This window comes from Lampetra planeri, chromosome 9, assembly GCF_965212315.1.
Source record: "Lampetra planeri chromosome 9, kcLamPlan1.2.h2, whole genome shotgun sequence".
In the NCBI taxonomy this organism is placed as follows: Eukaryota; Metazoa; Chordata; class Hyperoartia; order Petromyzontiformes; family Petromyzontidae; genus Lampetra; species Lampetra planeri.
The window spans coordinates 4,128,501-4,143,529 of NC_136115.1; the positions used below are offsets into that span (position 1 = coordinate 4,128,501).

Consider the following 15,029-nt stretch of genomic DNA (forward strand, 5'->3'; position numbering starts at 1 on the left):
GCTAACGGAACAAGGCAGCTCAGTGAACACTGTACAGGATGGGCAGCCACGGTTATTCCCTTAATGGTATTTTCAGGCAGCGTACAACTGGCACACAAAGTGACATACCGTAGAAGGTGCAGATAATCGGGGCAACATTCGGCACATGGCAGTGGGATGCCACGGTGGCGAGATGTTAACTACCTCGCCTGGTATACAGGACGTCGTGGGTTCAATCCCGACCCCAGTGCATGTATATTTGGAGTTTGCATGTCCTCTCTCCCTGTGGTCGTGTGGATTTTTCTCCGGGACCACCGGTTTTTCCCTCCACATTTATAATCAACATCACGCGTTTAGAGTATTCGGCTGCTAGACATTTCCACATGATAAGCCGCTTTGCTGAGTTATCATTTGCGGCCAGGTCGCTAGATGGCTGACTGGGCCTTACCTGGTAAAATAAAGTTTGGTTTTAGTTTGGATGTTATGTATTTTTCATAGTTTTTTTCCTGCTAAAAATACATAACTGAGGCTCCACAATAGTATTATAGGTGGGGTCAATCAAAACTTTGCCAACTCAAAAAGAGTGCTTGCTATAAATGAGGCTGTATATATGGTTTATTTATATACGTATGTGACATAATTTTTGACACTTTTGATTGTTTTTTTAAGCGCTATTCATTGTTTATCCTGTTTGCAATAGGTTCTGGCCTGGGTTTCGTATAAATAAGATATTGGTTTTGCTCTGGTTAGATTTGCACATTCCCTCCAGCCTGCAATGCCCTGTAACTGCCATCACGGTATTGGCCTGTGGTCTTCGAGTCTCTATGTAACTCTATGGATCCCTATGTATTGTTTGTTGCTGTAACGTTCTGACCCGCCCCTACTGGACATGTGTGTAAAAAGAGCTCATCGGATACCCCCAGTGTAAATAAAGTCTTGAGTCTGAGCATGAAAAATATTTCACGGAGTGTTATTTATTTTCGTGTTAAATTTAGCAATAGGAGCGGCACGAATGAAAATACGTATTATTCACTAAACTCAAAAACAAAGCAGCTAACCTTGCAGCCAGGGAGGGCTCAGCAAGGGTTCACAGCAGTTGAAGAATGCTCCTTCCTGTACTCCATGAACTCCGCATGTCCACAAGGATGTAAACCCACTCAGCGGACCCAGTGGCAATTGCAAGGGAGAAAAAACAAAACCTTATGACGGAACATGGCTCGCATTTGCACTTTATTCAGAAGCACTCGAGCCCGAAGACACGTCTGAAATTTATTGTGGGCCAAATGTGCGATCGCAATTGCACCCAGTAGCAGGGCTATCGGGTGTGCGGGCAGTGTCACTGCACTGGGATTCACAGGATTGGACACGGGCCTTCATTTGGGGCACTGTGGTGCCAAGATGTTAACTACCTCGCCTGGTATGCAGGAGGTCGTGGGTTCGATCCCGATCCCGACCCTGACACCTGTTGTATGTTTGGAGTTTGCATGTCCTCTCCCCGTGGTCGCGTGGATTTTCTCCCGGTCCTCCGAGTTTTCCCCTCCACATTTAGAATGAACACGTTTTTTGGTATTTGGCTACTGCTATACATTTTCACTTACGTCACTTTGTTTAGCTATCATTTGTGGCCAGGTTGCTTCTGAAAAAGAGCTCAGTGGGCCTTACCTGGTAAAATAAAAATTGTTAGTTTTCTTTTCATTTCATTCCTTACACCAGGACCCATGCCAACCACACTAAGCAACTCACTGCACCACTGCGGCTAACAGGGTTCATAAAATACGATGCTAAGTTTTTTCCCCAACGTATATTTAGGACCTAAACGCAATTGCATCTCAAGGCGACTGCTCGCGCACGAGATGTACATTTCTCCCTTGCAAAGGTCACGCAGTGAAACTGCAGAAAAATGGAGATTGTTTGGGGATCTCTTGTGCGCGCTCACGCACGCACGCAACGCAACCACGTACGCACGCAACCACGCAAGGCAACCACGCAAGGCAACCACGTGCGCGTGCGTGTGAGACCTCTCAGCTGTTTGCGGATGTGGCATCGACCCACGCCTGGCCCTCGTGAACAGCGTGGGGGATTCAGCATGAGAGCTCGGGCTCGAAGCCAAACGAATAAATCACGCTAATGAGACAAATTAGCAAGATCTTTATTCAATCTCCGACGAGCTGCTGCTGGCTGATGGTTCTGCTGGATCGTGTGAGAGTGCACACAAATATTCTGGCCACCCCCAATAATCTGATCACAATTGCATCGAAGGGGAGGTACAATTTCAAGTGATGTAGGGGCAAGTGCTGTTAGCGAGCACCTACGAAGGCCGGCACGGCACACGAGGGGGTGGGTGGCCAGCACCACGCCCGGCCGCCTTTGTCTCCCCAGTGCTGATGTTTACACACCACCCCAGGTACTCATTTAATGCCGAGTTGATCTAGAGGAGGCCGAGGACCGATTCAGATATTTTTCACCGATGTTTGCCTTGAATGGGAATCTTACTCAGGTGTCCGGGTTCGTAGCGCACTTGGCACACAAAGACAAGGATCCCCCGTACAGCCTTAACAGACTGTTGGGGCAAGTGCTTTTAGCAAGTAGCACTTATGAAGGCCAGAACAGCACGCAGAAGGGTGGGTGGCCAACACCACGCTCGGCCGCCTTTGTCTCCCCAGTGGCGATTTTTTTATACATCGCGCAAGGTACTCATTTGAGGCTGAGTCGACCTAGGGGAAGCCCAGGGCCGGTTCAGCTAATCCCCACCGGTGTTGACCGTGAGCGGGGAAACGAACCCGGGTCACCGGGTTCGTAGCGCTAACCACTCCTCACGAATCCACACGCGGCCTCTGACAAGGTGAAGCAACCAGGTGAATGCGGACGAGATGCTGGGGGACCCGAGCCACGAGGGACCCTCCAGAGAGGTGTGGTGGTGGTGGGGGTGGTGGTAGTGGTGGTGGTAGTGGTGGTGGTGGTAGTGGTGGTGGTAGTGGTGGGGGTGGTGGTGGTAATGGTGGTGGTAGTGGTGGGGGTGGTAGTGGTGGTGGTAGTGGTGGTGGTAGTGGTGGTGGGGGTGGTGGTAGTGGTGGTGGTGGTGGTGGTAGTGGTAGTGGTGGTGGTAGTGGTGGTGGTGGTAGTGGTTGTGGGGGTGGTGGTGGTAGTGGTGGTGGTGGTAGTGGTGGTGGTAATGGTGGTGGTGGTAGTGGTGGTGGTAGTGGTGGGGGTGGTAGTGGTGGTGATGGTAGTGGTGGTGGTAGTGGTGGGGGTGGTGGTGGTGGTGGTGGGGGTGGTGGTGGTAGTGGTGGTGGTGGTAGTGGTGGTGGTGGGGGTGGTGGTGGTAATGGTGGTGGTGGTAGTGGTGGTGGTAGTGGTGGGGGTGGTAGTGGTAGTGGTGGTAGTGGTGGTGGTAGTGGTGGGGGTGGTGGTGGTAGTGGTGGTGGTAGTGGTGGGGGTGGTGGTAGTGGTGGTGGGGGTGGTGGTAGTGGTGGTGGTGGTGGTGGTAGTGGTAGTGGTGGTGGTAGTGGTGGTGGTGGTAGTGGTTGTGGGGGTGGTGGTGGTAGTGGTGGTGGTGGTAGTGGTGGTGGTAATGGTGGTGGTGGTAGTGGTGGTGGTAGTGGTGGGGGTGGTAGTGGTGGTGATGGTAGTGGTGGTGGTAGTGGTGGGGGTGGTGGTGGTGGTGGTGGGGGTGGTGGTGGTAGTGGTGGTGGTGGTAGTGGTGGTGGTGGGGGTGGTGGTGGTAATGGTGGTGGTGGTAGTGGTGGTGGTAGTGGTGGGGGTGGTAGTGGTAGTGGTGGTAGTGGTGGTGGTAGTGGTGGGGGTGGTGGTGGTAGTGGTGGTGGTAGTGGTGGGGGTGGTGGTAGTGGTGGTGGTGGGGGTGGTCGTGGGGGTGGTAGTGGTGGTGGTGGGGGTGGTAGTGGTGGTGGTGGTAGTGGTGGTAGTGGTGGTGGTAGTGGTGGTGGTGGGGGTGGTGGGTTACAAAGGGTTCATTGAGCAGGCATTCATTGAGCAGGCGAGCAGTCTTGCCGTGTGTCCAGTCGCAGAGCTTTATCTGGCTTACGAGTGGTACTTAGCTTCGTGCTCGGAGGGGAAGGGGGTGGGGGCTCAGCTGCCGAAGCGAAAGTGGTCACGCTTTTAACTTTTGTCGCTCAATAACTGGCACTATTTTGTTTTATGTGGCGGATTTATCGTTAAGCCGTACTCCTGCGTCAGCGAATTCAGAGTTTCTCATTCGCGTGCAGTACAGAAAGTCGCTCGTTTGGTGATCCAGTAACCCAGGGCAAAGCCGCCAGGATAATGTACGTCTCATAACATTGGTGAGTTTCATATTGCGTCGTTCTTGCAAAGTGCATCTCGCATTCGCTCAGGAAACGTAGACAAGCTGGAAGACAGCCAGGCCACGAACTGGCGCCAACAATTGTCCAAGCTCTGCGGCGCTCTATGTATTAAGATGTTTTCAAGCAATTAACGAGTGTTCATGCGTATGAAAGGTAAACCTCAATCATTTGCTACGATCCGTGCGTGTGACGGCAATGATTTTTACTTCAACTTGTGAAAATACGCCGAGGCATTTAACCACTTGAAAATGCTCGCAGACTCTATAAATAAGTAGAACACAACTTGAAACTAGCCGAGTCAAGCATTTCCTTTCGGGCCGCTGAAGCCGCAGATAATTTCTCCACACGCTCATGGCGGAGGCACTTAAAGAATGCTGAGAAAGGGCTGAGAGCAAGTCATGGGTCCTCTCTCGTGCGCTTCACAAGAGCTGTCCAAACACGGCAGGGAAAATATCCGCCCGGCTTTCAACAAATGCCAGTTCCACAGATATGAAATAGGCGGAGGGCGTTCATTATTTTCTTATCAAAACAAAGGGCCTGGCACAAACCATGCAACAACAACAAAAAACCCGCTCATCCCAAATGTCAACACACTCCTGTCTCTCCCCACCCACCACGTCCCTCTCCCACCTCCCTCCCCCCGAAAAAAAATCCCTATGCAAACATTTGCAACAAAAAAAATGCTGTTGTCCTAAGAGTACAGCCTCCAAAGCACCGTGCAAACATTTGTGGAGTGCAATGTCTAGAATTCGCCAAGAACGAGACCAAAACAGCCCGGTCCCGAGGCGCGCAGAAGGTGCTGCGTGCCGTGACGAAAACAGACGACGCAACGAGTCGGGCAGCCGCAAGAAGGCACAGATCACGGGACGCCTGGGGAAATCGTCTCATTGTTCACGCCTTACCACCCGGGGAGCCTCGGCGTTTATCTTTTGCAGTCTAAAGCAAACGGACACACACTCTTAGGTCTTTAAGGTAAAGTCACGTAGGTAAAAAATAAAATTAAAATTAATAAAAGTAATAATATAAATAAAATAATAAATTAATAATAAAAATCACGACGTTTCGGAGGCAACACAAGTCTCCGTCATCAGGTGGGACCGTCACAGCTAGATTTGCTGTATCAAGTGAGGCAGAGATTCCGAGATATAAGTTCTTAAATACAAGTTAAGGGGGAGGAGGGGGGGGAGGGAGCTTATCAGAATGTGGTAGCCAATGAATGGAACGTATTGCATGAGTATGAATCCTTGCAGTCACGAAAGCTTCAAATCTAGAACAAACGGACACTCCCGATGGATGGACCGCATTTCGGCTTATTTTGCGTGCACATCACAGTCAGTGCCGAGCATGAGTCACTGTGTCAGCTATCATTCGCCATCATCATCATCACCAGCCGTGGTGGATCCACTGTTGGTTGAAGGCTTCCCCCCCAAGGTCGCTGCCATTTCTCCTGAGACGCAATGCGGCCATTGTTACTCTTTGTTAATGTACCCCTGTCCGCGAGTCTTAGTCGAAACACACGAGTGCAAAAATGACTGCAGTGGTATGTTCATGCATGTCAGAGTAACGTGTTGCATTAAGGTAATTTAGTTAGTACTCTTAGGTTTTGTCGGTAAAGTCACGTAGGTAAAAAATAAATAATAAAAATAAAAAATAAAAAATAATAGAAAAAATAATAGAAATAAAATAATAAATCACGACGTTCCGGGCGCAACACAAGCGTCCATCATCAGCTGTGTTGCGCCCGAAACGTCGTGATTTCTTTATTTTCTACCTACGTGACTTTGCCGAAAGAACCAAATTTAACTTGACTTGCGTACACTCCTGGTACAACAAACAAACCCTAACCTGACTTGCGTACACTCCTGGTGAAGCATTAAGTGCGGGGTACGATCCCCTGACTGTTTGATTCTCTGCACGGCTCTAGGTAATTGCTCTCAGGTCACGATGTAGACCACAATGTTGTTGCTGTTGTTGTACGTGGAAAGCATTCACGTGGGAAATGAAAGCATTCGCCAATAGCCGTCAGTAATCCTTATGCGACAGTGGAATACTATATAATACTACGACACCGCACGAATGTTTTGTGAAAGGACAAAGGATCTCTCCATTTAGCCTTACCGACTCAGAGGCAATACATATCCACGCACACACGAGATGCAAACGTGCACGAACCCACGCATGCAGACATGTACATGAAGCCACGTGTACATGTGGGCATACATTTGAAGCAAAGACGCAAACATAGAGACAGAGTTTAGAGACACATGCCTATACGTTAGGGGGGTGGTGGTGCGGTTGTCAGGGTTACACACACACTCACACACACTCACACACACTCACACACTCACACACTCAGACACACTCTCACACACACACTCACACACACTCACTCACACAGACACTCACACACACACTCACACACACACATACACACTCTCACACACACTCACACACTCACACAGACACTCACACACACACTCACACACTCACTCACACACACTCACACACACACTCACACACACTCACACACACTCACAAACACTCTCCCACACACACCCTCACACACTCACACTCTCACACACTCACTCTTACAGGCATATAAAGCCACGCACACAATGCACAGTAACACTGCAGGCTAAAAAGACGAAGATCCCCCGCCGCGTAGCCCTGCACGGGCTGCTGGGGCAAGTGCCGTGAGCGAGCACCTGTGAACACCAGCACGACCCCGGCCGCCTTTGTCTCCCCACTGCCTCCCCCTGTTAGGCCAAGTGCTATTGGCGAGCACCTATGAAGGCCGGCACGGCACACGAGGGGGCGGGGTGGCCAGCAAACACGCCCGGCCGCCTTTGTCTCCCCCAGCGGCGATGTTTACGCATTGTATCAGTTACTCATTTGAGGCTGAGTCGACCTAGGGGGAGGAGAACCCAGTACCGGGTTCAAATAACCGCCACCGTTGTCGGTGGCCGTGAGATGGGGGAATCGAACTCGGGTCGCCGGGTTCGTAGCGCAAGCGTAGCGCTAACCACTACGCCACCGCTCCCCGCACGCATTGACACGAGGCCAGAGGTCGCAAACGGGTTTTGATTCCTTACCCGTACCCGGCCGCACCAGGGTCGCAAATGGGTACCCGTACCCGAACCCGGCCGGGTACGGGTACCCGTTCCCTACCCGTACCCGTACCCTACCCGAAATGAGTGACAAACGGTTACTCACCAGTGACTCACGGTCTACCCGTACCCGGCCGCACCAGGGTCGCAAACGGCTACCCGTACCCGACCGGGTACGGGTAGCCGGGTATCGGGTAGGGTACGGGTATCGGGTACCCGGTTGCGACCTCTGCACGAGGCCGAGCTGCCCCGAGGCGTTCTCGAGACGCGCGGCGTGCTTAGCAGAGCGAGCAAACAGAAGACTCGAGACACCGGCTGGGGTGCGCGCACGTGCGCACGTGCGCGTGCGTGCGTGCGCGTGCGTTGTCGTCGTTGTTGTTGTTGCGACGCCGATATACAAATACCTTTCTTCAAGGAGAGGCATCTCTTGAGGCGGCGGTAGGCGGCCTTTGGGCAGAGAGCCTGGTAAGCCAGCACACCGGCCGAGCAGAGGAGCAGACCCCCGGCTTCAGGCATCGAGACTTGTCGAACAACGCAGTGCAGCGGCGAACCCAGCGCCCTCCACCCTCGAAGCGAGCGACGGAGATTCCCAGGCGAAGCGAGGAGCCTCCAGCCACCCCGGCGGCACACGAGCGCAGCACCGCCGCAGCCGTTCTGCAATGCCTCTCTCCAGCTCACAGCTTCTCTCTCTCTCTCGCTCGGACTCCTCTGCCTGCCACTTGGAAAACGCTGCAACTGCTGTTGACGCTTTGCAGCGCAGAGACGGCAATGCTTGCACTCAACGCGCTCCGCTGATGATCGTTGTTGGGTTGTTGTTTTTTTTACCGCTGCTGCTACTACTGCACGTGTTGTGCTGCGATAGAGGATGTGGGGGGTGGGGGAGTTCTTTACCTAAGCCGCAGACTTCTCAAAGCGACCTGTCATTCTTCTCATCTGTAATTGCGTGCACGGTATCAGCGTATTGACGCGTGCGCGTGAACCAAACCCAAAAACGCGCGTCTCAAAATTCGCGCGCACGATCCGGAGGGAGGGGGCCGCTGGAGACAAGGAGCCGGCAACCCACCCACCCACCAGGCAACCCACTCACCCACCCACCAGGCAACCCACTCACCCACCCACCAGGCAACCCACTCACCCACCCACCAGGCAACCCACCCACCCACCAGGCAACCCACCCACCCACCCGGCAACCCACCCACCCACCCAGCCGGCAACCCACCTACCCACCCAGCCGGCAACCCACCCACCCACCCAGCCACCCGGCAACCCACCCACCCACCCGGCAACCCACCCACCCAGCCACCCGGCAACCTACCCACCCACCCGGCAACCCACTCACCCACCCACCCGGCAACCCACCCACCCAGCCACCTGGCAACCCACCCACCCAGCCACCCGGCAACCCACGCGCCCGCCTGCTCGGCCGCCCGGCTGCTTCGGTGGACGTCGTCAGCTGAGCGAGCACCCGAGCAGCTGCTGCTGCTGCTGGCCCCCAAAAACGGAGCGCGACGTTGCGAATTCCCCCCCAAACCGCGCCGGCAGCTCTCTCCGCTGTAAAAAAATGTTTTGGGAAAAAAACAGCTCAACGTCTGAAGCAGCTAGGGGTGGGGCGGGGAAGGTGGAAAGACGACAAAAAAATCCATCCCGGAACGACGGCGGCCAGGCTTGCCAGCGGCTGCGAAACCCCCCAAGCCGACCCGGCCCAGCAGAGGATTGCACCGGCAACTGATTAATCCGACACTGTGTGAACCCCTCCCCCTCCTCCTCCTCCTTACAACACACACACACGCGCGCTACGCTTGCACATCACCTGAGCATCTCCCCCCCCTCCCCCACTTTGCGGGAGGAATGGGGTGGGAGGTTGGAAAATATATAAATAGAATTCCAGCTGATCCAGGCAGCTCGACTCACGGACGCGAAAGGAGCTGTGGGTGGTGCCAGTGCAGGCAGGCAGACAGGAGTGAAGATTCCAAGAACACAGGATGAGATGTTACTATCCTTTGTGCAAGCACTTCCAAGAGTTCATGAACAGTGAGCCTGGTGAAATTTGGGGAGCGCATCGTCAGTAGTGAACCTTTGGTTCCTAGGGTGTTTCGGCCTTTCATACTATACACCCTCCCCAAAGGCGGCCAGCGACAGGGTGATCAATCCTACGCTTGCGTCCCATTCCCACGAGTGAAGGAATCTGTAATCGAAGCGACCGTACGGATCACAAGCTCCCGCTAAACGTTACCCCCTAATTCCCGTTACCCCCCTATTCCCGTTAGCCCCTTGCCTTTCAATTTTTTTTTCACCAGGGTTACCTTCGGTTAACAAATTCTGGCTTACATCCAAATAGATAAGACCGGCAATAATTAAGCGTGACATTTAAGATGTATTTTCTTGGTTCTTTCGGTAAAGTCACGTAGAATGGAAATAATTAAATAATTAGATTTTCACATAATAAAATAATTCCCACGACGTTTCGGCCACAACGCAAGCAGCCGTCCTCAGGTGGAGAGCAGGTCTGTCGAGTAGACAGAGTCAGTGGCCGAAACGTCGTGAGAATTATTTTATGATGTTTTATTTTTATTATTTTATTATTTCCATTCTACGTGACTTTACCGAAAGAACCAAGAATATGACTCCCTGCAGTCACGAAAACTTTAAATCGAAATTTAAGATGTATTGTTGTCGCTATCTTGTGTCTTAAAAGCAAACCGGGGGAAAAAAATCATAGCTCATGTTTGCGATTGTTAGTTCGTGTGTACGGTTACCCATATTAATACACCCGTGCACAAAGACAAAATATCATTATGTCAAATGAAGACAAAAAGGAATTTTTGAGAGTGCCCATGAACACAAATATTGACCTACATAATCACGAGGCAAGATCCCACGGGAGCCCTATACCTCTCACGTTTGGTGAAGATTGATATGTTTGTAGTTTCTGTGTGATGAGCATGCACTGACATGTACATATATACCGTACGTACGGTGCCACACAATATACGCACACAGTGCGTGCGTGTGTATATATTTTAATCTATGATTTTACAATAGACTTCTTTGTGCATCTCTTCACACGATGACAATAGCTGTGACTCAGTCCATGGGCTCGATCTAAGATTGTATTGAACGAACCATTGTGCAAAACCAGTCCCGAACGCAGTTAATAATGCATGCCCCATTTCTAAGAAATAGATAACGATAAAAGCTTATCCTTATTTTTAATCCACAAAAGCTGGAGTAAGTAAGTAAAAACAAATATATGCTGACAAAAAAATGGTTTACAAACAGTATTAGTCCTGGGCCTAGGGCAGTCATTGTCCATTTATCAAACAGCACTGATGCTAAAAGGTTCGCAGATCCAACCATTAAATGTAGAACGGCCACTTTCCCATTTTATGAAACAGCAATTACAACACTGGCCCGTGGCCAGTGGGGCCTACGCACCACGTGGACGTCTCCGAGTAATCTAATTCACTCTGGAAATATTTACCAGCAGTCACACAAATCCCTGCCAACTCTAATGGGGGGCGAAACCTAATCAAATCGCGCCCCCCTCCCCCCCACTCTAACATTGGTCATGATTAAATGGCAGAGCATCCACTCTGTCCGTTTTTATTAATTCCCAGTAAACAATTCTGTTGGGAAGAAATACATGCTTTGGAGAGAAAAAAATCCCAATACGATATATATTAATATTGAATCCATGGGGGACTTTCACAAGTAAATTAATTCATGTTTAAATTGTGATTTAGTTAGTTTCGGTACGATATTTTCAAAAGAGCGGTATTTGCGATATGTTTTTTGGAGGAAGAACTATTACATGTCTGGGTTTTTCATCACGAACTCAATGTATGCATTCCTCTAATCACGTGTATTAGAAAAATGGCAAAGTCTCCGGTTACATTATTTTGTTTTAATACTCAACAGATGTGGGTCTCTTGTTGCAAATATAGACTTTTTAAAATCGTGTGTGTGCGTGTGTTCCCGGAGGCAGGCAGGCAGTCTTTAAAAAAATTGCCATTTTATTGTGCACACAATTTAGATCCTCCCCCCACCACCCCGCTTACTTAAGCCGCCAATACAAAGAAAGTCTGATTACTGGAATTTAAAAGAGACCAAAGATTCGGAGTTTGCTGAGACTTTTCACACAAACAGAATTGCATATAGAGAGGGGCGCATTTAGCAGAACGGGATTAGGTTTACACTTCGAACACAGCCTCCCCAGTCTTACGCTCTGAGCAGGACGTAGTAAAGGACATCGAGTTTCAGATGTCCAAATGTAATCATCAGGGACTTTACAGTGTCGCGCAGTGACAATGAAGGTCATGCACGAACCCACCCACCCAACCGCGGATGTTAGGTTGGTCAACATAAACAAAAATGGGAAAAAGTCCATATCTCTCCTTGACATTGTTGTAGATTATTCTAGTACATCAGCCTGCAGAGAAACAGACATTCGTGTCTGTTTTTGTCATCCACAATGTCATGCAACAGGACTATGAGATGTGTGGACGATAAGGTTATGCTAATGTAACCTCTGAACAGACATGCATACGCATGTGAAAATGCAACCACAAGGGCGACCTTCCATTTAGCCGTACAGTCAGAAAAATAGATGTTTAGTGAGCACCTATTAAGACACCAAATACAAAAATAACTGTGCAGTCGGCACGAAGTGCACAGAACGAGAGTGAGGAGGCCCTCGTTCAGCAGCAGATTGAAAAAAGGGTCTGTAACATTTTTGTTGCAATCATTATTATTATTTTTATCTTATTGCCACTGATGTGCACAACCAATAATTGAACTCAAGTTCCTAGGTCCTGTCATTGGTCCCCTCGGGCAACAATTTAATGTAAGTATTTACTTATTTGTGATGTGCAGTGCCTTGAAACCCTTGTACTAAGTTGCTTAATACATCCAAATTATGACTATTGCTTCTGTGAGATATTAAAACAAGATTTGTAGAAGGTATATGACCGTGTTAACTGTGGTCGTTTGGGCACCTGGTAAGGATGCCGCCCGATAGACGCCCCCTGAACTCTACCGGGCAGCAGCACGTCCCACTGGGCGAAGACCAGAGGTCGCAATCGGGTACCCGTACCCTACCCGATACCCGGCTACCCATACCCGGCTGGGTACGGGTACCCGTTTGCGACCCTGGTGCGGCCGGGTACGGGTACGGGTAGGCCGTGAGTCACTGGTGAATAACCGTTTGTCACTCATTTCCCAACGTCTTGTCTCTTCTCACAATTCAAGTTCCTAGAATCAACCCACCCGCGCCTGCAACATGGCTTCATCCCAGAGGTCGCAATCGGGTACCCGTACCCTACCCGATACCTGGCCGGGTACGGGTAGCCGGGTATCGGGTAGGGTACGGGTACGGGTACCCGATTGCGACCCTGGTGCGGCCGGGTACGGGTACGGGTAAAAAATCAAAACCCGTTTGCGACCTCTGGCGAAGACCTCGGGGCCGGCCCAGCACACGCTGGCAGGAGGACTATGTCACTCGGCTGGCCTGGGAACGCCTGGGAATTCCCCAGGAAGAGTTCGAGTCTGTCGCCAGGGAAAGGGAGGGAGGTCTGGACCGCCCGACTCAGCACGCTGCCGCCACGACCCTCACCAGGACAAGCGGATTGAGAAACGAACGAACGAACGAACAAATGGTGGTCCATCTTCTTGGTTCTTTCGGTAAAGTCACATGGAAGGGAAATAATAAAATAATAAAAATAATACATTCTTAAATAATTCTCACGACGTTTCGGCCACAACGCAAGCAGCCGTCGTCGGGTGAAGAACAGGTCTGTCGGAAAGACAGCGTCTGAATGAAACACCACCAGGCTTGGCAGCGTATATTTAAGCTGGGTTGGAGGGGGAAGAGTGCCTTGACAAAATAATTTGCATATCAAGAGGAAAAAATGGTAGTCCACTTTACTCCAGTGACCCGGGTGCTGCTGCGGGGTCCACTTTCTGCCCCGCCTCCTTCCCCCCCCCCCCCAATTCTCTCTCCCCCCCCCCCCTACTGCCGAGCCCTACTACACACTACACTATACACTACACTATACACTACACTATACACTACACTATACAATACTATACACTACACTATACACTACACTATACACTACTATACACTACACTATACACTACACTACACACTACACTACACACTACACTATACACTACACTACACACTACACTATACACTACACTATACACTACACTACACTATACACTACACTATACACTACACTACTACACTATACACTACACTATACACTACACTATACACTACACTACACTATACACTACACTATACACTACACTATACAACCTCGTGCCACGGCAGATCTCTCGCCTACTTCAGCAGTTTTGTCTTGCTGTGGTTGACCCACCTGATGACGATTGCCTGTGTTGCGATCGAAACGTCGTGATCTATTATTTTTCTACCTACGTGACCTTATCGAAAGAACCAAAGAGTATGAATGTTCAATGTATATCGCACCAGATGTTGGATTTGCCAGCTATTGCCAGCAACTACAGGCATGGCAAAATAGATGACGGTGCAAAGCCTGCAAGTACTTACTGGCAAAAGGGCCCCGACTGGAAGGAACTCTACATAGTCCCCTCCAGAGGGTTTCTGGCCTCCTCTTCCATGCTGGTCACACGTCCTTGGCAGAGGTGTGAGGACCCACACTTTACACGACCGCACGTGACCTGGCAATCAACGAATAGCGGCCCTTGTTTGAAACGAGATTCAATTGCGTTCGGAAGCTTTTTAAATCCTTTATATTAAGTTCACTTGCTTGCTTGCTTGCGCGCTTACGACCGTGCAAATCTTTCGGTCGTTTTTTAACCCACTTCCCGTGATCCAATCGAGCTGACATTTTGCACACAGACTCGTTGTGCGTGATAATTTATTTTCGTGAAAATTTTTTCCAAAAATTTTACACTTTTTAGGATTTTTTTTTTCATATTTAATTTCAAATACCAATGTGATAAAAATGAAACTCTTACTCAAGAAAAACAGAAATGAATAATAAAATAAAACCGATGCCACGCATATAAAGGATTTATAGTGAAAAACTTTGTTTTTACGGGTTAATTTTTTTTAAATTCCAACTCGCGTTGCACGTGGCTTTGCTGGACATTAGAAATGTCTCAATAATGTATTTTCATCTGTGGGCAACCATCTAATAGGATGTTTGTAGAGCAGGGACATACACAGATGATGTTCGATAATGACGTTGAACATCACTTTGAACTGAACATTCCAGTAAACTGGTTGTGAAACTGTTCCCTAAACTAATGCATTTGCATGCGGATTATAACATTCCAATTAGTCAAATAGTGTGTTCAAGAAGTCACACACAATAAGACATTACAACTGGGAGTCATAAAATATCTAGTTTCAAGTCCATCTTAAGACGCTGTACAAAAACTAAGACGTGCACATCGCAGGGAACGAATAAAGCAGAGCGATATTCGTCGTTAAACACCAACATCGGCATGCATTTTATATTTGTTATAAATGCGTACACAGTAGCACAGCGAATACTGCCTAACAGCATTTAATCAGGTCCTAGGATCTGCACTCAATCTGTAAATGCATACGCTGCACTGTCACAAAAACAAT

The 15,029-nt window shown here is 49.7% G+C and overlaps 1 protein-coding gene across 7 annotated transcripts in view; it reads right to left on the minus strand.

Moving 5' to 3' along the window:
• The window catches only part of LOC144720582 (rho GTPase-activating protein 24-like), a 96,922-nt gene that overhangs the window by 21,426 nt on the left and 60,467 nt on the right, over nt 1-15,029 (minus strand). The window contains exon 1 of one of the 7 annotated variants that reach the window (XM_078597417.1): nt 7,810-8,436. The exons of the other annotated variants lie outside the window; for them this stretch is intronic. Coding sequence (XP_078453543.1) covers nt 7,810-7,921 — 112 coding nt within the window. The 5' untranslated portion in view covers nt 7,922-8,436. Of the gene's footprint in view, nt 1-7,809; nt 8,437-15,029 lie in introns of those variants that run through there. 7 annotated transcript variants of the gene reach the window in all.